The sequence below is a fragment of the Equus quagga genome, chromosome 5, assembly GCF_021613505.1.
Source record: "Equus quagga isolate Etosha38 chromosome 5, UCLA_HA_Equagga_1.0, whole genome shotgun sequence".
NCBI lineage: Eukaryota > Metazoa > Chordata > Mammalia > Perissodactyla > Equidae > Equus > Equus quagga.
This window is the reverse complement of record NC_060271.1, coordinates 62,124,875-62,147,929: the sequence shown is the minus strand read 5'-3', so window position 1 is coordinate 62,147,929 and position 23,055 is coordinate 62,124,875. Positions and strand designations below refer to the sequence as shown.

Below are 23,055 nucleotides of genomic sequence, written 5' to 3'. Positions count from 1 at the left end.
TGAGTTAACATCTGTGCCAGTCTTCTATTTTGTATGTGGGCTGCCACCACAGCATGGTTTGATGAGCGGTGTGTAGGTCCACACCCAGGATCCAAACCCACCAGGCCCCCCGCTACTGAAGCCGAGCATGGGAACCTAACCACTATATCTCTGGGCTGGCCCCCTTTTTGTTCATTTTTACTATTATGAATAATTGAAGATTTCTTGAAATAGAGATAAGGTGCAGTTGAGAACAGTGCTTTTCGTAGTACTGTTTGCTTAGAGATTGTTACTACTTTAATTTTGTGATTATTTTTAGTGCGTGATGTTCTTCTATCTTGGTTTCATCCAGAGCTCTTTGGTTTTCAGAACTTACTGATGGTTGTATAGTTTGTTCTTTGACTAATGAAGTTCTCTAGTTGAGAATAGGCATAACCCGTCAGTGCACTCCCCTTGCTCTTTTGTCTCCCCAGAGCTGATTCTCATTGGAGTGCTGTCCAAAAAGCCGTCTCAGAGGTTGGTATCTCCTGCCTTGTTACTGATGTCTCGTTTTCTTATCTCACACTTCTGAGAGTTCAGATTCAAAACGAGGTGGAGACTTTGGAAGATCACGTTGGATCTTGAACAGGGTCCGGGGTGTGAAACGTACAGGGCAGAGAACATAAGTTTCGGTTTAGTAAGCCTGTGCTCCAAGTAGCATTTCTCGTTAGGTATTTTCTATGAGAAGACTAGATTTGAGGGCTTGGAAATATCTCCCATTGATTCTGCCTGAATTTTCTATCATTTGGGTAAAGACTGATGTTAAATTTTGGCTAATATGAAAAATTCCAAAAAGCTCAAAAAAGGAAGAAATTATCCATAATCCTCTCATTTAAAGAGTTACATAACAAAATGAAAATCCACTCCCTCCATAAGTAATCACCATTAACATTTTAGTAAGTATCCTTTCTGACCTTTTACCCTACGTATTGCTTACATGGACGTGCTCATGCGTGTGTAAGTGATGTGTACACATATACAAAAAAACCATTGATTCTTCACTGCATTATCTGCTTATGGAATTAGCTCATCTGTTATGTGGCAGGACATGTGGACAGGACAGGAGTAGGGACATTTGATGAGGGATGGGCAGGAAGCAGCTGGTTTGGAGCACAGAGCTCTGCCCACTGGGCACTGCATGGGGCTTAGGTCCTTGGGAGAGGCCAGGATTCAGTGATGGCGTCCTCTCAGGAATTTGGGATTAAATTGCTATATTCTTTCACTAAAGTCTGTACTTTTGTGTTTTCCTTTTTTGGGTTGGAGTGCTGTAGTGATAAAGAGAAAGGATTATAGAGGTGAGGAAAGATGAATGAAAACAAGCAAATCAATTCTGTTTTTACTGTCTTCAGCAGATAAACACTGTTGATGTGTTAACCACGATGGGAGCTATTCCGGCAGGTTTCAGGCCTTCTACTCTCTTCCAGCTTCTGGAGGAAGGTAACAGGTGGCTGTCAGCCACCACACACTTTTAGTTAAGCAGTGAAGCTTTACATCTAATTCAGTCCTTTCCTGTATCTTCACTCCCCCCACCCCCGCCCCGCTGCCCACCCCCCTCACCAGCTCCTTCCCTCATCAGTAGTACTGGCATGCCTAATACCTCCCCCCTTTAAGAACCAGCCCTCCAACCCTATCCCATTCTAGCTGAAGCCTGACTTTCTCTACTTTTCTTCACAGCAAGACTTTTCCAAAGGGTTATCTCCATTACATTTCTGTTTCTTATTCATTCTTGGATTTCCCTGTACTTGGCCATGCTTGTCCATAAGCTCATTTTACAGAGGAACAGTGTCGGGGGAAGGCTTTCCTGTACATGCCCCGAGTTGTGTTATCTGGAAGGGCTGCTCTGAGGTTGCCTCTGCTGGGAAGGCTCTGCTAAGCCCTCCTTGAGTGCCCAGCCCCTTCTCATCCTTGGGGTCTCAGGGTAAATTCCTCCTTCCCAGAGATGCCTTCCTAATAATGCGGGTTCCCCCACTCCCATCCACTTGAGCACCCTTTATAGGTCTAAGTCACCCTATAATTATTTTACTGCTCCTTTTGTCTACCTATTTTTTTAAATTGTTTCCCCCACTCGACTGTAAGCTAATGAGGGCAGGGCCGTATTTCTCTGATGCATATTTGTATTTCCGGCTCCTAGTACCTGGCACAGAGGAGGAACTCAGAAATGATTTCTTGAGTGAATAAATGAGTTTGTAATGTGTTCTTCATGACTAAAGTGTGGAGGAACTTTATAAAAATGCTTTTGTGTTAAGAAGTGAAATTAATGATTATGTATTTTTTCTAAAATCTCCAAAAATTGTTTACAGATTTTCTGCATTTTACAAAAATATTTGAATGGATGATCTTCATCACGGGGCATGTTATTGGCCTAAGTCTTTAAGATCTTTCTTAAAGCGCTTTAAGATCAGCTCTGGTGTGCTTCTATCTTTATGTTTCCTGCTGCTGTTTTATGCGTAAATCTCTATTGGGACGTCTGTCTTAGAAAGCAGGTTCCTAGTAAGCAGCTTGGCATTTGGATTTCTGTTTCCCAAGTTTGTGGTATAACATCATGGATTTTGGTTTTGAATTTCATTCCTTTCTTTGTAAGAAAATAAAAGAAACATTATTTTCACAGGGAATCAATTTCGAGCAAGTTACTTCTTACAGCCAGAGCTCACCCCTTCACAGCTGGCCTTCAAAGACCTGATGTGGGATGCTAAAATGGGCACTGTGAGTATGGGTGCTATCAGGAAAATGGTGATGTTTGCAGATTTTGTCATAGTTGCAAGTATACAAATAACATGTACATTGATTAATGCATTATAGAAAACAGAAAAACATTGTTTCTGTATTGTAATTTTGAAACACTGAATGATAGTTTGATAGCTAAGGCAAAACTTGGATTTGTTACCTTGACTGCATCTTGTTTCTCTTCATTGCTGTCTTCTCCCATTGTTACAAAGGTAATAATACTAGGAGTCTATCTTAACCATTTTTGCTTCAATTTCTTCATTTATAAAAAGGGAATAATAATAATACTTCCAACATAGGGTTATTGTGAGAATTACATTATCTGTGTGAGGGGCTTAGAACAGTGCCTGGCACTTGATGATAACTCAGTGCACGTTAACCAGTGTCATTAGCAGTAGTAAGTTACTTTAATTAAGTAGGAGTGAGGAAGTTGGCAGTACTTTGTGATTCTGCTTTTTGGGGAGAGCTTAGAGTAGAGGATGCCTGGTATCCCCAGTATCTGAAGTAGGACATACTCTTGATACTTAATTCTGCACTCCTCCTTTTTAGCAGATGTGAACCACGTTAGAGCACATCGCTCCCCTTCCTACGGGCCTTCTGCTCTCCCGCCTCCTCCCCCGGAGGCTCGGGGAAGAATAGGAGGACCCAGTGTGGCCACGCTTTGTGGGGAGGGTGGGCAGGATTTCACTGCCCTCTTTATTCTCAACCTCAGCATTGCCTGGAACCTTCTTAGGATTAAGTATCTTTTATTGCAAGTCCACAAAGATGTTGTATTTGGTCTGTTTAGTGAACTAGTACTTGAATAATGGCATTTTAATGTTATGAGCTTCTACCCTGAGAACTAAATATTCAGCTCTCATTTCTTAAATTGAAAAGTTGACAAGCTGTTAGATATTGTCTTATTTTTTCCATAATATAAGTTATTTAAATGGAAAGGCTCATGACCAGAAAAGCAGAATGTTAAGAGCTGAAGATATTTTTAAATAAGAAACCAGAATGCCAATATATTTATTGACATTCCGAAATATACCTGTGAAGTAGAACTGAATAGTCATATCCAGTGGCAGTGCATTGTCTCTGTCAAAACATCTGTATAAGAGGACATCAGGCCACCCTGGTGACATGGTGGTTAAGGTCATGTGCTCCGCTTTGGCAGCCTGAGGGTTAGCAGGTTCGGATCCTGGGCGCAGACCTGGCACAGCTCATCAAGTCACGCTGTCATGGCATCCCACATGAAATGGAGGAAGGTTGGCACAGATGTTAGTTCGGTGACAATTGTCCTCAAGCAAAAAGGAAGATTGGCATCAGATGTGAGCTCATGGCCAATCTTCCTCACCAAAAAAAAGAAGCCAAGGAACAATGTAGATAAATGCTTAAATTAAATTAAAACAAGGAGGAGGGAGGAGCTGGCTGGATAATACTGATGCCGGGAGTCATTGGTTCTATGCTGTGGTGATCTTCTACACTGGCCCACATTGTGTAAGAATGAACTGTGAGCATGAACCTGGAGTAGTGATTCCATGGTCAGGTCATACATTTTACCTGATTGTACTTACTGTTCTTTTCATTACAGTTTTTTTTTCCTTTTCCTTTTTCTCCCCAAAGTCCCTTGGTACATAGTTGTATATTCTTAGTTGTGGGTCCTTCTAGTTGTGGCATGTGGGATGCTGCCTCAGTGTGGCTTGATGAGTGGTGCCATGTCTGCGTCCAGGACTCGAACCGATGAAACACTGGGCCCCCTGCAGCGGAGCGTGCGAACTCAACTACTCGGCCACGGGGCCAGCCCTTTCATTACAGTTTTTAGCTATTTACCTAAAAGATGCAAATATTTCAAATAGGAATATTTATGAAAAATTTAACTTAAGTTTTGACTTGAATAGACTATTGAAACTTTTCTTATGAGTGTATGTTTGTGTGTAAAATTTTTCCTTCTGTTCTTTTTTATTTTATGTACATTTTCTTAAGTATTTACAAAAGATGCTTTGAAAATGAATTTGTCTTATAAGTCATAAAAGTAAACCTTTTTTTATAACTAATTTTTTTCTCAGATTAGGTCGAGACCAAGTCGTGTTTCATTGATCCTGACCCTCTGGAGCTGTAAAATGATTCCTCTTCCAGGAATGAGCATCCAGGTTCTGAGCAGACACGTACGCCTCTGTCTGTTTGATGGTAATAAGGTGAGCTCACTGAGGAGTTAAATCAAGTCACACAGGATGGAAAACATTTTGTTAATGCCACACATTAAACATGTACGGCACGAGGTCTGTGTGTGTGTTTGTGTGTGTGTGTGTATAAGTATATGTATGTATGTGTGATATGTATAATGTAAAATAACATGTGGTAGAGTGCAAACCGCATGCCGTCTGATGACGTAGACTTAACTCCTGGCTCTTTGCGCTTGCTGAGTGTGTGATGTTGGTGCATCACAATTAACTCCTCTGAGCCTTATATTGTTCACCTACCAAAAGGTTCTGATGCCTGTTGTCTAGTATAGTATACAGTTCAGGTCTTAAGTGTACAGAGTATTGCATTTTTGACAAATGTACACACCTATATATAACCAACATCCCAATCAAGATATGGAGCATTACCATCACCTTACAAAGTTTCATTGTGTTCTTTTTCCTTCTACTCCTCCCTGATTCCTAAGAGCAATTCTTTTTTTTGGTGAAGAAGATTGGCTCTGAGGTAACATCTGCTGCCAATGTTCCTCTTTTTGCTTGATGAAGATTGTAGCTGAGCTAACATCTGTGCCAGTCTTCCTCTATTTTTTTGTATGTGGGACACTGCCACAGCATGGCTTGATGAGCGGTACATAGGTGTGTGCCCAGGATCTGAACCCGTGAACCCTACGCTGCCAAAGTGGAGTGCCCGAACTTAACCACTCTGCTATCGGGCTGGCTCCTAAGAGAATATTTTTTACCCAGTACTAAGCAAGGAATTTGAATGACTCTTAAAAATTCATTGAGGGGCTGGCCTGGTGGCATAGTGACTGAGTTCATACGCTGTACTTCAGGGGCCTGGGGTTTGTGGGTTTGGATCCTGGATCTAGACCTACACACCACTCATCAAGCCATGCTGTGGTGGTGTCCCACGTAGAAAAAATAAAGGAAGACTGGCACAGATGTTAGCTCAGGGACAATCTTCTTCAAGCAAAAAAAGGAAGATTGGCCGTGGATGTTAGCTCAGGGTCAGTCTTCCTCACTGCCCCCCCCAAAAAATTCATTGATTTGTTTGTGAGATGCAGCTTAAACAGTGCTTAGATGGAAATTTATAGCTTTAATTGCATATACTAGTCAAAAAGAAAATCTTGAAATCAATGATCCAAGCTCAAAGTCAAGAGGCTAGACAAGAGTGAGTTAAGCCCAAAAAAAGTAAAATGGAGGAAGTAATAAACATAAGAGTAGAAATTAATGAAATAGAATACAAGAGAGAAAATTTAAAAAGGCAAAAGTTTATTCTTTGAAAACATTAATAAAATTGAGAGATGCCTAGTAAGACTGATCAATAAATTTTAAAAAGAGAGAAAGCAAGAAAACAAATGATCAATATCTGACATGAAAATGGAGCCCTCACCACCGATCCCACAGACATTAAAGGGGCAGTAAGGAGATATTATCAACAACTTTATGTCAATGAGTTTGACAACCTAGATAAAGATACAAATTCCTTGAAGACTATAATTTACTGAAACTAACACAAGAAGACATAGAAAATTTGAATAACCTCTGCTGAATAAATTGAAACTGTAATTAAAAACTTTCCAACAAAGAAAACTCCAGGCCCAGATGGCTTCACTGGTGAATTCCGCCAAACATTTAAGAAAGAAATAATACCAATAGTATACAAACTCTTCCAAAACTTAGATAAAGAAGAACTGCTTCCCAGCTGATTTCATGAGGCCGGGAAAAATATGATAGCAAAATATGACGAGACATTACAGGAAAGCAAAAGTCCAAGACCAGTATCCCTATGAATACCTGACTAAAACTGTAAGCAAAATATCAGCAAATTGAGTCAAGCAATATATAAAAAGGACAATATATCATGACTAATTGGGGTTTATTCCGGGAGTTCAAATGTATACCCCTGTGTAACCAACATTTAATATTTGAAAATACGTCCTTGTAATGTCCCATATTAACAGAACCAAAGAAGAAAAACTGTGTGATTGTCTCATAGATGTAGAAAAAAGCATTTGACAAATTTCAGTACCCATTCATGATTTTAAAAAAATTCTTACCAAACTAAGAACGGAAGGGAACTTCAAATTGCTAAAGGAGAACAAGAGAAAACTAAAGCTAGTATCATCATACTTAGTGGTGAAATATTGAACACTTTTCCCCTAAGATCAGGAACAAGTGAAGGATGTCCAAGAAATAAAAAGATAACTCCATTTTTTTTAATGGGCAAAAGACTTGAACAGGCACTTAAAAACCGAAAAAATATGAAAAACCAATGGGCATATAAAAGGTACTCAATATATAATAAGCTATCAGGGAAATGGAAATTAAAATCACAGTGAGAGAGATCCAACTATATGCTGTGGACAAGAAACCACTTTAAATATAATAGTATAGGCAGGTTAAAAATAGAGGGATGGAAAAAGATGTACCATTCAAAACATTAATATCAGATAAAGTAGACTTCAGAACAAGGAAATTAGGGATAAAGGGATAAAGAGGGATATTACATAATGATAAAAAGGACAATTCACCAAGAAGACGTAACAATCCTAAATGTGTACACACCTAACATCAAAATACACGAAGTGAAAATTGATAGAACTGAAAGGAGAAATGAGCAAAGCCACAATTATAATTATTTCCTCTCAGTAAAACAAGTAGACAGAAAATTAGTGAGGATATAAAAGAACTGAGTAACTCCATCAGCAAACTGAATCTAATTGACATTTGTACAATACTGCACCCGAAAATAGTAAAATACATATTGTTTTCAGTGCACATGGAACATTCACCAAGATAGATGATCCTGAACAGATTTAAAAGAATTGAAATCATACAGTGTATCATTTTTGATCACATAGAATTGAATTAGGAATCAGTAACAGAAAGATAACTAGAAAAATCCTTAAATACTTGGAAGTTAAACAACAGATTTGTAAATAATCAATGGGGTAAAAGGAAATTTCAAGGGAAATTAGAAAATATTTTGAACGGGACAAAAAATGAAAAAATGCAACACAGAATTTGTGGGATGTTAGCTAAAGCATTGCTTAGAGGGAAATTTATAGCACTAGAAAAGAATTTTCAGATTGATAGTTTAACCTCCTGAGGAGGTCATACTTGAGTTGAGATCGGAGGGGTGACTAGGTCTTGACAAGGTGAAGAGAAAAGAGAAGTGTGTACCTGGCCAAAGGACCAGCACAGGCAAAAGTCTTGTTGGGAAAGGCCTTGGGAAGTGGGAGGCCAGTGTGGCAAGTGCAGAGAACAAGAGGAAGTGTAGGATGGGATGAAATGGGAGAGGGCAGGCAGGAATACAGTGTAAGACATTGTAAGCCATGACGGAAGGAAGTTGTGTCTTTATCTTAGAAACAGGAAAAGTCACTGGAGGGAGTGACATGATTTAGATTTATGTTTTGGGAAGATCTCTGGCTCCTTTCTGGAGATAGACTAGAGGGGACCTGAGTAGGCCATTTAGGGGCTACATCACAGTGTGGTGGTCAAAGGCAGCAAGTGTCACCTTCAAGAAAACAAAATCTGGAGCCAACTTGCCTAGGATTAACCCTGGCTCCACCAGCCACATATGGGATGCTGACCTAGTTAATTGACCTTGATTTCTCTCACTTTCCTCACCTGGTGCACATCTCTTAGGGTTGATGTGAGGATTAAATGAGTTAATATAAGTGAAGCACTTAGAATGATACATAGAAGATAATAAGTGGAACTAGATGAAAGATGATGAGATTAGGGAAGTGGAGTTGGAGATGAGAGCTATAGCTAGAGGGATATTTAGGAGGTAAAACCCAACACAGTTTGGTGATGGGTTGAATATGGAGGGTGAAGGAGAGTGGGGTGTCAAGCATGACACTTGGTCTCTGACGACCACATCTGGAGGGGTGGTGGTGACAGTCAGTGAGATAGGGAACACGGTTACTGGATCAGGCTTGGAGGAGTTTGTGGGTCTAGCTTTGCTCACACTGAGTGTGCATCTAACTCCCAGCACGAGCAAAGTTCCCTTCTTTCATCTGAATTGGGAGTAAATAAATGAACTTGGAGTTTTATAGTGACCCTCCCTCACTTCTACACACTCTGCACAAAGCCACTGCCATAAATGAGCCAGTAGGTGTCATCAGTGACCAAGAAAAGATGAAATGCCTTCTTTTCCTTAGATCTAGTTTGATACTTTTTGCTATACCTCTCCCAGTTCTCATACATGAAAACTTAAGACAAAGATTGAAATTTTATTTTAAATAGCATAACAAAATATTATAAATTATTTTATATAAAAATAATAGACGTTAATTTATGAAACTAATTTATGTTAATTTTTCAAAATGAGAAACAGTATGGAGATTCTTCAAAAAATTAAGAATAGAACTACTGTAAGATCCAGCTATTCCACTTCTGGATATTTATCTTAAGAACACAAAAACACTAATTTGGAAAGATGTCTGCACCCCTAAGTTCATTGCAGCATTGTTTATAATAGCCAAGATATGGACATCCTAAGGGTCCATTGATGGATGAAGGGATAAAGAAGATGTGGTGTAAATATACAATGGAGTGCTTCTCAGTCATAAAAAAGAATGAAATCTTTCCATTTACGACAATGTGGATGGAACTTGAGGGTATTATACTAAGTGGAATAAGTCAGATGGAGAAAGACAGATGCCATATAATTTCACTCATGTGGAATCTAAAAAATCAAAACAAATGTACAAACAAAATAAAACAAAAACAAACTCATAGACACAGAGAACAGATTAGTGGTTACCAAAAGGGACGTGGGTTGGGAGGTGGGTGAAATGGGTCAGGAGGGTCAACTGTGTGGTGGTGGATGGTAACTAGACTTGTGGTGGTGATCACTTTATAGTGTATACAGATGTCGAATTATAATGCTGTACACCTGAAACTTATATAATAAAAAAAAAAAGAGAGCTTTCCTATTCTAAAAAAAGGACACTGACAGGTTAATGATATCTCATCCACGAGATATACCAGGCAAACACCAAACGTAATAAAACTTTTGTAAGCTATGTTAATATCAGAAATAGTAGCTTTCAAACAAGGAGTCTTAGAGAAATAAAGAGGGTCACTTCATAATGAGAAAAGCAGCACAGCATAGTGACTATAGGCAACAATAGTGTATTATATTCTTCAAAATTGCTAAAAGACTAGATCTTAAATGTTCTTACCACAAAAAAATGATTATGTGACAGGACAGAGGTGTTGGCTAACGTTATGGTGGTGATCATATTGCAGTATATAAATGTATCAAATCAACCTGTTGCACACCTTAGTCTTATACAATGTCATGTATAAATTATATCAATAAAAAATTAATCAAGAAAAAATTTCAAATTGAGGAGTTATAGAATATATTTAATAGTTTGACAAGGGGCTGGCCCCATGACTGACTGGTTAAGTTTGCGCGCTGCACTTCGGCGGCCCAGGGTTTCACCAGTTCGGATCCTGGGCACGGACATGGCACCGTGTTGTCATTAGGCCGTGTTGAGGTGGCGTCCCATATGCCACAACTAGAACGACCCACAACTAAAGAAAATATACAACTGTGTACTGGGGGGGTTTGGCAAGAAAAAGCAGGAAAAAAATAGTTACACAAATACTGATGCTATTTACTTAAGAATACTTCTTTAATAAATCTAAGCCTAGTTATAAATAAAAAGTGTTGTTATTAAAACTAATTAATGAGACACCACACCCAATAATGTCTGAGTAAGCTCCTCTGAGAACAACTTGCCCCATGATGACAATGGTAAATTTTGGGTAATACACAAAAAGCAACTACCTGAAAGCACTGGAAAGCATCCAGAAGCAGGCAGATGCTAGAGGGGAGTCTTAAATCTGTAGTCTGCTGTGTTTTTTTCTCTTATTCCCTTTCCTTTTCATTCCTCTGTTTTCTTTTTCCTGCCTTCCTGTGTGTTACCCGAACCTTCTTTAGAGCTCCTTTCTGAATGGTCTGTAGGGTTTTGTTGAGTGGTCTCTGTACAGCTTTTTTAGTGGTGACTCTAGGTATTATTTTATACATATCTAACTTGCCACAGTACTGGTGTCAACATTCCAGTTTGAGTGACATATAGAAACCTTACCTCCCTTTAATTCTCTTTATCCTCCCTCCTTTGTAATATAATTGTCTTAAATATTTCTTCTGCAGGCATTGAGAATCACATCACACATTATTAGAATTTTGCTTCAACCATCAAGCATAATTTAGAAAACCCAGGTGAAAAATCGATCATATTTACCTGTATTTTTACTCTTTCCATTGTTCTTCCTTCATTCCTAGTGTTATGAGTCCTTCTTTTATCATTTCCTTTCTGTTTAGAGAATTTCCTTTAACCATTCTTTCAGGGTAGCTCTACTGGCTACAAATTCTCTTAGGGTTTTTTTTATCGGAGAATCTCTCTTTCCCTTTCATTCCTAAGGGATATCTTCGCTAGATAGAGAATTCTGAGTTGGTGATTCTTTTCTTTTAGTACTTGAAAAATACTGTGCCACTTTTTTCTGGTTTCTGTGGAGTCTGATGAGAAATCCGCTGTCATTGGACCTGACCTTCCCCCATTGGTAAATCTAGGGCTTGTTTCTCTCTCGCTGCCTTGAAGATATTTGTGTTTAGTTTTTAGAAGCTTATGATGTACTTGGTCATGGATTTCTTGGGTTCATCCTGTTTGGGATTTGCTCAGCTTCTTAAATTGTAGGTTTATGTCTTTTGCCAAATCTGGGGATTTTTCAGTCATTATTTTCCAGAATACTTTTCCAGCTCCCAAACTCTCCTCTCCTCTGGGACTTTGATGACATGAATCTTAGATCTTTTGTTGTAATCTCACAGGTTCCTGAGGCTCTGTTCATTTTTTCCCATCTATTTTATCTCAGTTGTTCAGATTGCATAATTTCTATTTTCTTATCTTCAAGTTCACTGATTCTTTTCTCTCTTTTCTATTCTGTGGCTGAGTCTATCCACTGTCTGTTTTTTTTTATCTTGGTTATTTTAGTTTTCAATTCTAAAATTTCCCTTAGATTCTTCTTTATATCTTTCATTTCTTTGTTGAAATTTCCTTATTTCTCTTTTGAGACTTTGTATTTCTTTGTATATTTTAAATTTGTTTCAAGAATGTTCATAGTTGCTTATTGAAGCCTTTTTAAATGGCTACTTTAAAATGCTTGTCAGATAATTCTGTGTCGTCTCAATGTTGGTGTCTGTTGATTGTCTTTTCTCCTCCAAGTTGAGATTTTCCTGGTTCTTGGTATAATGAGTGAGTTTTTACTGTATCCCAGACATTTTGGGTGTTAAGAGTCCCTGGATCTTATTTAAGCTTCTGTTTGAACAGGACTCTGACAGCATGCTGGCAGGGGAAGGCGGGTGCTCCCTCACTGCCACAGGTGAGGCTGGACGTGCTGGTTCCCCCCTTGGCCTCTGTTCACACCCCTGGGGCAGGTGTGCCTCCTTACTTTCGGGCCCTGGTGGGAGTTCAGGCTCCTCACTGGCCTCCACTGACAGCACTCATTGTGTCTTCCTCAGGACCTGTGATCCCTACACAGCCCACTTTTCTCTCTCCACTCTGGACATTACATATAAGATAAAAATAAGGTTTGTGAATTTCATTATATTAAATTTTACATCAGAAAAGGAAAACTGTGAACAAATAAGGAACTCTGGTTAATGATATGCATGCTAATATATTTAGGGAAAAGTTTACAAATGTTTACAAGTTTGCAGTGCATCAAAAAATAAGGTGAATTGGTGGGTGTATAGATGATATATGTGATAAACCGGTATAGTAAAATGTCAGGGATAGAATCTAGATGATGAGCATAAGGGAGTTTGTTTTAATTTGTCTGGTGTGTTTGACACATTTCATAATTAACCAACATTGTATGTTTCACTCTTTTAAAAATTAATTGAAAATCCTTAAAAACTCATTAAGAAGTAATACATCAACTAATTACATATCCATTTTGCCAATAATAAGAAATAGAAAACAAACCTAAATGTCACATTTAGAATATTTCTTATCTTAGAATATTACAATATTCCAATTTGTTTATTCTTTTCCTTTTATATATATTTTATACCTCAATCTGATTTTTATTGGAATTAGCAATGTTTTTAAATTATGAACTATTTCAAATACACAGAAACATGCAGAGAATAACGTATCAGATACCCATAGCCTTATCGCCTTGTTCTGTTGAAGGCTCCCAGTTTGCAATATGTACTTCTGACTTTTTTAAAAATAAAAAATAGGGGCCAGCCCCGTGGCTGAGTGGTTAAGTTCGCACGCTCCGCTATGGCAGCCCAGGGTTTCTCTGGTTTGGATCCTGGGCGTGGATATGGCACCACTCATCAGGCCACGTTGGAGCGGCGTCCCATGTACTACAACTAGAAGGATCCACAACTAAAATATACAACTATATACTGGGGGGATTTGGGGAGAAAAAGCAGAAAGAAAAAAAACAAAAAATAAGTACTTGCTTAAGTTTTCTGTAAACATAAAATTTTTCTTAAAAAGTAAAGTCTATTAATTTAAAAATAAGTGCTGCAAATATGATTGAAATCCCCAATGTACCCCTGCCCCATCCCATTTCTTTCCTTCCTCTATATAGGTAATCATTATCCTAAACTTTATTAATTTTGTACAGCATAATTTTTAATGTTATCGTGCTTTACAAAATGGTATCATATGCTTGTATCCTTCTGCAACTTTCTTTTTTCCCTCAACGTTATGTTTTTGAGATTTATCCAAGTTGACAGATTTTGTTGTTGATCATTCTTTTTAACTGTTGAATGATATTCCATGATATGGATATACCACAGTGTGTTTATCCATTCTTCTGTTGAGGAACATTTATCCATGTTATAGACTTTCAGTGAACATTCTTGTACATGTTTGTGTCCATGTGAGACAAGTCTTTAGAATATATACTAGGGAGTAGATTGCTGGATGGTGGAGTGTGTACATCTTCAACTGTTTTAGATAATGCCAAATTACCCTTCTAAGGGCTTCTTCCAGTTTGTACTGCCACTAGCAGTGTATGACGGTCCCCATTTCTCCACATCCTAACTAATGCCCAGTATTATCTTACTAATATTTTGGGTATGAAGTGGAATCTCATTGTCATTTTGATTTTCATTTCCCTGATTACTAACAGGTTTTTTAATATCTTTTCATATGTTGATTGGCCAATTAGTTTCCTCCATTATGAATTGTGCTTCATATCTTTTGCTCATTTTTCTTTGGATTTTTGTAGATTTAAAATTTTTATTTGGATTTTCAAATTTCATAGAATTTAATATAACAATATTACTTTACGTATATAATTGATTTGTAATTCTTAATAAATACTGGACATTTTATTGGTTATTTGCTTTCCAAACATCTCCAAGTCTGTGGGTTGTCTTTTAAGTTTGTTTATGCTGACTTTCAAAGAACAGAAGTTTTAAATTTTAAAGTGGTTAGGTGTATCAATCTTTTCACTTATGGTTTATGATTTTTACGTCTTATTTAAGAAATCCTTCCCTGTGTCAGGATCATAAAGATATTCTCTTATATATTCTTCTAAGTATTTCTCTTCGTTTGGTATTGAATCTACCTAAAATTTATTTCTGTGTATTCTGTAAAGAAGGGATTTTATTGTATTTTTTCTATTTATTCCCATTTATTCCATTTATTTCCATTCCATTCCTATTTATAGCAATTATCCCAATAACATTTATTGAAGAATTTGTCCTTTCCCCATGACTTGCAATAGGCTCTGTCATGAAACAAGTGTTCATCTGTCTGTGGATCTGGTTCTGTCCCTGTTCTGATCAGTTGGTGTGTTTGTCCTTCCCTGGATCAATACCGGCCTTAATCACTGTGGCTTTGTAATATGGCAAATCCCTTCAGTTTGCTTTCTATGTAAATTATTCTTAACTAACCTAAATCCTTTGCTTTTCCATATGAATTTTAGCATCAGCTTGTTAAATTACATGAAGAACCATGTTGGAATTTTTAGTAGAATTGCATTGAGTTTATAGATTAGTGTTACGAGAGTCTTTACAATCTTAAGTCTTGTTGCCCTTAAACATATGGTATGATCTTTCCATTTATTATGTCTTTATTTTTATTTTATCGTAATGTTTCATAATTTTCTACGTAAAAGTCTTACCTGCATTTTGTTAAATTTAAACATAAATACCTTGTTTTTATTTTTATTTTCAGATAAATGTACAATCATATTTATTGCAAATTGAATCATTGTCCAGCACTGAAGTACTGTAGCTACTAGCTGAATGCAGCTATTTAAATTTAAGTAATTATTTATTTAAATTAAATTTAAAATAATTTTAAGTTAATATCAATTAAAAACTTAGTTAAAATTAAATAAAATTTAAAATTTAGTTCCTCAGTGTCATTAACTACGTTTCAAATGCACGACAGCCAAATTTGGCTGATGGCTGCCATATTGGATAGCACACCCAGCACATGTCCATCATCACAGAAACTTTTAATCGAGTTCTCTTGCAGGGCACTGGATCACTACATCAAAATGTAAATATGAGTAACACATTTGATATTATGACTTTAGAATGTAGTAAAACATGAAGTCATGGTGATAATAGGTTGACATGGTTATTGCTGATCTGCTCTTGTCTTTTCATTTAGAAATCAAATTTTTATCTTGAAACTTTTCAAACATTCACAGAAGTAGAGAGAATAGTATAATTATCAAGAGTTTGCTAAACTGGCTAATCTATCCCCAATGTTTTCCTTCAATTTTTGTAAAAATGCTGTAGTGAAAACTTCTAGCATTTCCTTTCAGTCCTGCATGTGTGCATCTACATTTATAAAAATACTGACATTTTCTTACATAGTCAGTTTTCTCGTATAACCACCATTATCACACCCTGCAATATTAAGAATCATTCTGTGTTTTTCATCTAATACCCAGTCCATATTCAGATTTCCCTAATGTTTCAAAAATTTCTTTTTGTAGTTGTTTTGTTTGAATCAGGATCCATACAAGGTCCACACATCGCATTTGGTTGTTGTGTATCTTAAGTCTCTTTTAATCTAGCAGTCCCCCTTCTCTCACCTTTTAATTTTTGTGCCATTTTCTTGTTGAAGAAACTGGATCAGTTGTCGTGTGTAGTGTCTCACATTCTGGAGTAGCGATGTCAATAGACCTTTCTGTGATAGTGGAAATATTCTTCTTCTCCCTGCTTTGGCTCACTACTTCCTTTGAGGAGGAAGGTTGGTCACCATTTTTTTTCCTCACCCTGCTGACTTTAAGCAGTAAAGCCATCTCTTCCTCTATCATGTATTGAGTACCTTTAGCCTCTGTAACATACAAGTCCATCTCCTTGCCACCGCGTCCTGCTTCTCGACTCAGAGCCCAGGAGACCCCTGGTTTTAGTCTCACCCTCTCCTTTGCTTGTCTCTTCTATTTATGGCCTATTGAAATATTCATCTTACTTTTGAGTCCTACTCTGTCTTTTTAACTATTACTGCTTTATGTTTGGGGCAGAGCAGCTGTGTTGAAGCAGAAATTCATCTTAAGCAGAAGTCCTTATGCATTCTTAATGCAGTTTGCTAAATGAAAAAAATCTCTGAAGTTTTTGAATTCTTGATTACTTTATCCTGTGTGTTCTGGTTTTGTACAGAAAACAGAATTATTCTCACCCAGTCACTCACCCTCTCTGGCTGCATTTGTCTCAAATGTATAATGAAATGGTTGGACTAAGTCCTTTCAGCTCTCAGAGTCTATAAATCAAGAAAGATGTAAAATTACCAAGCGGAATAATTTACTCCTGAATCTAAAGCAGTTGCTCCTGAGTCAAAATCAGCATTCTCCAAGTTGAAAAGATAAAAGCAGAGATAATATAAGATCTCAGTTTCGATGATTGCAAAGGACTTCTTAGATGTTAGAAGTATGAAGCACTTCTTGAAAAACCAAGAGGGAACTTAGAATAAATAAAATGCAGTTTTACATTAAATACCAGGTAATAATCAGAAGAAATTTGTCCTCTAAGAGTCCAGGTTGAGAATATATATTATTTTAGGAAGAGTTTAAATAATTCATATATATTAGTTGTTGAAGGTAATGGGGATTTTCCTTATGTGGAAACGACTCGGCTGCCCTTGAGATACTCCTAGTTGCCTGCCAATAAGGCCGCAGAGGACAGTGAATTGAATTTGACCTAATATGATACGTTTGGGATTATTTCTAATTATTTTTAAGGCTTACTTTTAGAAGTGTTATACTAAGATATTTTTATCTAAAATAAAAATGTATTATCTGTCCTTTGCGAGATGTCAGTTTTGGCCATAACATTATAGAATTTGAACTTTTCTTTACAGTTTTTGCTCCTTTTGTATTTCATTGTTTTATGTATATTGTAGGATTAACATCTTGCAATAGCATTTTATAAGAGATCAAATTGTAGGAAGAATATAATTTATGGGCCTAGAGATCTTGAGGAAAACTACCTGTGTATCTGAGCTGTTAGCATTGTCTGTCTTAGGGGCAGGGTGACGGACTACATATGAAATGCGTTGATGGGTCGCATTTCTTAAAAGGTCATTTGTACCTGAAATTTCACTTACTTTTCTGGTAAACCGATCTCAGGTGTTAAGTATTTTACTTAATATAGTTTATTACTGGTGTAAAGATCTGAGTCTGAATTCATTTCATCAGTTCTTTCATTGTTTTATTAATAAGCGCTGTAACACTTGTTTTGTGTCAATCATTTAAAAAGTTATATGTGTAATTGATGTACAAAGAAAAACAATTACAGAATTGCACAAAGTAAGAAGTGAAAGGCCCCCTCCCCCTCTGCTCCACCCCGTGTAGCCACCAGTAACTCTTTGGGACCTGGAGGGGTGGTGCTTCACACACCTTCGATCGTGGTTTCAGATGGGAAAATCTCATTTCAGGTTCTGAGCAACATTCATACAGTCAGAGCCACATGGCAACCTAAAAAGCCCAAAACTTGGACCTTTTCTCCTCAGGTAAGTAATCTGCTGCGTGAATGGGATGAAACATGAACTTCTTTCACCTGTTAAATGTTAATACAATTAATTTCTAAAATGAGGCTGTCAAGTGTATTCCTGAAATAATGTATTTATGTTATGCACAGAATATATGGCACCAGATTTGAATCTTTAGATTCTTTAAAGTTCTTTGAAGACTTTGATAAAAATTACTCATGCTTCTGACTCACCAAAGTAATAATTCCTATGAATCATCTCATTCAGTGGATTTCAGGGTTCAATTTTAGAAAACGCCCTTTGATGAAAAATGAAAAGAAAAAGTTAAATTTAGGAAGTGTTTTTCAAAAACGAAATGTCCAACGGTGCTAATGTGAACTGTGCTTTCTTCAGATAAAATCAAGGGTGACACCTAGGGGCCTGGCACATTACACCCAAATACTGTCAAGACTTGGGAACAGAAAAGACTGGAATGGGGTTAGGCTTTCAAACCACTGACTCAGTATTACATAGATGCCAGTGAAGACAAAGATACCTTTATGTTCTTTTGATAATATAATTGTCTGTAGTTTATTTTACCTTACCTTTTTTCCTGCCTCCAAGGTTTCATTACTTTAGTATTTATTTCCCTACCACAACTAACTTCCTTGTGTCACTGCACCATTCGTTAACCTTCCTCTTATTGCGTCAAAAGATCTTAAAGCAAGATAGAGGTTCAGTGAGAGGGCAGTGGATGTGGAGGAGGCCCAGCCGCCTCGCTTGTGTGTTGCATCTATCCCTGCTTGTCTATCACACAACTCCTAAAAGTCCGGTTTGATCTTCTGAGCACTCTTCTGCTTATGTTTTCACACAATTCTGATATTGCATCTCTCTGTATGTACAGAGTTTAGGGAAGAATTTTCTGATGTTTTCCTGAATATAAAGATGAACTGTTTGGAGGGATAACTAGTAAGTATGTGTGCCTTTGTTGAATGAAACGAAGCATCTGTTAGGTGCAAGGCCTTCTTCCTGGGTATTGCGGGAACTTACGTGTTAGCAGGGAAGAAACGTATACACGTGTCATAGCAATATCCTCTGTTTATGGAACTCTGACCCTGTGCCAGGCACTGTGTAGGCCCTTATGTGCATTACCTCACTTAATCCTTAGCGTAGCTCTATGGGGTGGATATTGTTGATGACTATCACAAAGGCAGAATGTAATGGTCATGGGACTCCAAGTGCTGTCACAGCACAGAGGAAGGTGAGGTGAATTCTGGTCCTTAGGCTCAGGGAAGGTTTTGTAGAAGAGGGGCTAGACCTTGAAGGATGGGTAGAATTTTATAGACAGGAAAGAGTGATGCAGTTGTCCATGGAAAGGGAATGGAATAAGCAAAAGGGAAGGGAAAGGAAAATTTACAAGGCACACATCGGGAAAGTTGAGCAAATGTGTGTATGCAGCCTTTAATTTTAGTTCTGTTTACAAAAAACAATAGTTAATATAAATGTCGTATTGTATATACATCCTGTTTTTGTAACACCTCTGGGAGCCTGGGCACAGTGCTTGTTTCACGGCAGCCTCTACTCTAAGCAAAGAGGAAGTGAAGGTAAAGCTATTTCCCTTTAACACAAAAGTTAATTTTTTTAATTTTAAATCATTGGTATGGATGAGTCCGATCCATCTGCTTTCTGTTTCCTTTAAAAGACCTTTACTATCATGCAAAGGCATAAACCATTTACGGGTGAATAGAGCTGAAACCTCCCTCCCATTTGTAGTTTTTATTAGTAACTTTAGTTTCTTTCTTGTTTCAGGTTACTGGCATCTTGCCCTGCTTGCTTGATGGTGATTGTTTTATCAGATCCAATTCTTCATCTCCAGATCTTGGAATATTATTTGAGCTTGGAATTTCTTATATTCGCAATGTATGTCAGTTGAAAGAGAAAGCTTTCTAATGGATCAGTTAAAAGGAAGGCTTTTTTTTTTAAAAAAAAGTCTGTATTTACAAGTAAAATAATTGAGGTTTTTATGGGTAATAGAATTTTAATCTCTTGGTGCACCCAACCTTATGGCTGAGGCTTCTAATTAAGGGACCTGTCAGAGTGGTAATTTTCATAGAGAACACCAGAAATTTGGATGAATTTATGTGTAGGTCTGTGATAGTTAAATGTCCCCACATTCAAGCAGTATCTTGGTAGGTAGACTTGTGCATATGCTTGGCCTCGAGGTAACCCAGAGAGCCAGTTGTTATCACATTAATGGTATTGTGCCATCTTTTCATGTCTTTGAAGCAAATTCATCCGTATGTGTTGTGGGTGGGTAGGGTAGGAGAGGGGAGCAGGTCCCCCACGTGAGTCCCAGTGGCCTTTGGCAGTTGACAGTGGGGGTAAAGTTCTGAGCAAAAAGCCCCTTGAATGGTTTAATTCATGCTTTCCCTCTCAGTGAGACAAGGCTTCATAATCCCATGTAGTGTTGATGTGGTTCGAGATCATTCCACAAAACGTTTGTATCACTCAGGAAGCAATAGCAGCAGTTGCCGTGTCATCAGGTTTAGGGGATTTTCGACAGCAATTTGACAAGATAGGATTTTCACTCTACATACTGCCTTTACCATCTGATCGGCAAGTCACATGGGACTCCACCGTGTTTCCCTTTCTTTTCTTGTGAAGAATTTTTTAGTTCTAAAGGTGAATACTAATTTTGTTCCTTTAAAAGGACTTGGTATGTGCTTATAAATTTGACAGGTTCAAATATTAACTTTCATATACCTTTTTATTTTCTAGTCAACTGGTGAAAGAGGAGAATTAAGTTGTGGCTGGGTGTTCCTTAAACTTTTTGATGCCAGTGGAATTCCTATTCCAGCAAAGTAAGTTGGCTATGTATGCTTTCCAAATGAGTAATTTTGTAGAAGTTTACTTTTTAGACGCTGGATCCCTCAGGTTTGCAGTGTGTGTCCTGTTAGCGTTTCAGTCACTTTTGCGAGAGGGCCTTGACTGTTGGTGTTCTTTGAGGCGGTGTATGAAGACAGCGTGCGCGGTCTCATCCTGGGGAGGAAGCAGTGCCACAGGTAGAACAGGGATTTTAAAAGATGTGTGCAGCAGCTGTCTGCTGAGAATAGTCTCTCAGTGATCTTCTGTGGTGTTAGCACTTTTTGCAGTGCTGAAACAGAGTGCATTCTCTCCAAAGAGGGGGAGAGCTGAGTCCGGGGTCCCCAGGTCCCCTGGGACTCCGCCCTTCTGTAGGTGATACCCTGAAATTGTAGTGGCAGCCAGTGTAAACAAATGTAAAATTTAAGACCAAAAGGCAGACTGGTAGCAAATATTTGCAATATATACATAACAGTCAGAAGATTATTATTTCTAATATAAAAAGAGCTCTCAAAAATGAATAAGAAAAAGACAATCCAAATTTTTAAATGGGTACACACAAAAAATCTAAATCTAGCATATAAACAAGGAATTCACAGAAGAGATACAAATGGGCAGTCAATAGGATGATGAATAAGATCCTAGGTTTGGAATTATAAAATTAGGGCTCTAGTCCTGGTTCTCTGTAATTGTAAGCAGATTCCTTAATGTCTCCAAGCCTCAATTTTTCCCATATTTAAAATGGGGAATTATGATAGTTCCTACCTTAAAGGGTTATTGTGAGGATTAATTCTGATAATGCTCCCTGACTCCCGTGGCTTCATTAAACCCAGGGTGGGTATGGCCTCCTTAACACACGCCGAGGTGAAAGTCCTGATTCCACTAGTCCTCCTCTGACGTCACCCCAGTCGAAGGGGGAGGGCCACCTCCTTCCTCCCAAGTGGGTATAGAAGCCCAGGCTTCTTGTGATTTTTGTTTGTTTATTTTTAATAATGTTCAGGGTTTATAGTTTTACCTAGTGAGAGGGAAAAGTCTATTCCATCTTTCTGAAAGTGAAGGCACAGCTAATTTTTAAATGAGGTGGAGGCCTATGTATTGATTCAGAAACATCTCCAATGTATATTATTATATGAAAAAAGCAGGTTGCAGAATAGTATGTATTCTGTGACTCTACGTTTGTTCATGACAAGTTGTATTTGTGTGCGTGTATGGATGGGATCTATGAACTGTTCCCAGGAGTTGCCTCTGAGGAGCAGAGCTGGGGAGGGGGCACAGGGGGATTAGAGAGGCCTTTACCTTCTATTTTCTACACTTGGGTATTATGCAACCATCGAAGAAAACATATGCTAGTATTGAGATTTACTGTTTGTAGATATCTGTTTGCATTCGCATAGAAAAAGATAGGACAGGGAGCTTACCAAACTGGGGGGAGGAATGGGGAAGGATTTTTCATTTTTTAACTTACCATTTCTATGCCATTCAAACTTTTTACAATAATCTATATGTTACTTTTATATCTTAAAAATGATATAAATTCATATAGCTTTATTTCAAATGGTGATTCAAAACATTTGAAAAATACATTAAAAAAAATCATAAATTTCTCATTAACACAAATCAAAACACTTTAATGACATCAACTAATCTTTCTCATTTTAACATGGAAAAATGTATTGTCTACAGTTCAGAGTTAAGAAAGAAGGGGACAGGGGGCTGGCCCCATGGCCAAGTGGTTAAGTTTGCGCGCTCCGCTGCAGGTGGCCCAGTGTTTCCTTGGTTCGAATCCTGGGTGTGGACCTGGCACTGCTCATCAAACCATGCTGAGGCAGCGTCCCACATGCCACAACTAGAAGGACCCACAACGAAGAATATACAACTATGTACCGGGGGCGGGGGGGGGGGGGGGGGGGGGGAAAAAAGAAAAAAAAAAAAAATTAAAAAAAAAAAAAAGAAAGAAGGGGACTGTTTATTTACTGAGATAATACCTCACGGAGCAGTCAGCAGCTTTCATTCTCATTTACCAATGAGACATAGATAAAATGTCTGTGACTGTATCTGTGCTAAAAAATACTTCACGACTGACTCCAGTGTTTGAAAATGTCCATAATATTTAATGTCTTGGTGTGTTTGTCTTTCGTAGAACTTACGAACTCTTCTTGAATGGCGGCACCCCTTATGAAAAAGGTGTGGAAGTGGACCCTTCAGTGTCCAGAAGAGGTACAGCCCTGATGTGTTACTTTCCTAACTTTCCTTAAAGATGAAACAAACAGAAGATGCATCAAGGAAGATAGCTATAT

The 23,055-nt window shown here is 37.9% G+C and overlaps 1 protein-coding gene across 4 annotated transcripts in view; it reads left to right on the top strand.

Annotated features, from left to right (window-relative positions):
- The window catches only part of NPHP1 (nephrocystin 1), a 60,849-nt gene that overhangs the window by 20,446 nt on the left and 17,348 nt on the right, over nt 1–23,055 (top strand). The window contains exons 8-16 of one of the 4 annotated variants that reach the window (XM_046663394.1): nt 453–495; nt 1,371–1,455; nt 2,627–2,721; nt 4,791–4,919; nt 17,864–17,938; nt 19,706–19,816; nt 20,561–20,578; nt 20,675–20,757; nt 22,899–22,975. In XM_046663394.1, the coding sequence (XP_046519350.1) occupies nt 453–495; nt 1,371–1,455; nt 2,627–2,721; nt 4,791–4,919; nt 17,864–17,938; nt 19,706–19,816; nt 20,561–20,578; nt 20,675–20,757; nt 22,899–22,975 (716 nt within the window). Of the gene's footprint in view, nt 1–452; nt 496–1,367; nt 1,456–2,626; nt 2,722–4,790; nt 4,920–17,863; nt 17,939–19,705; nt 19,817–20,560; nt 20,579–20,674; nt 20,758–22,898; nt 22,976–23,055 lie in introns of all 4 variants that reach the window. The other 3 variants (XM_046663393.1, XM_046663396.1, XM_046663395.1) reach the window with 3 other exon arrangements.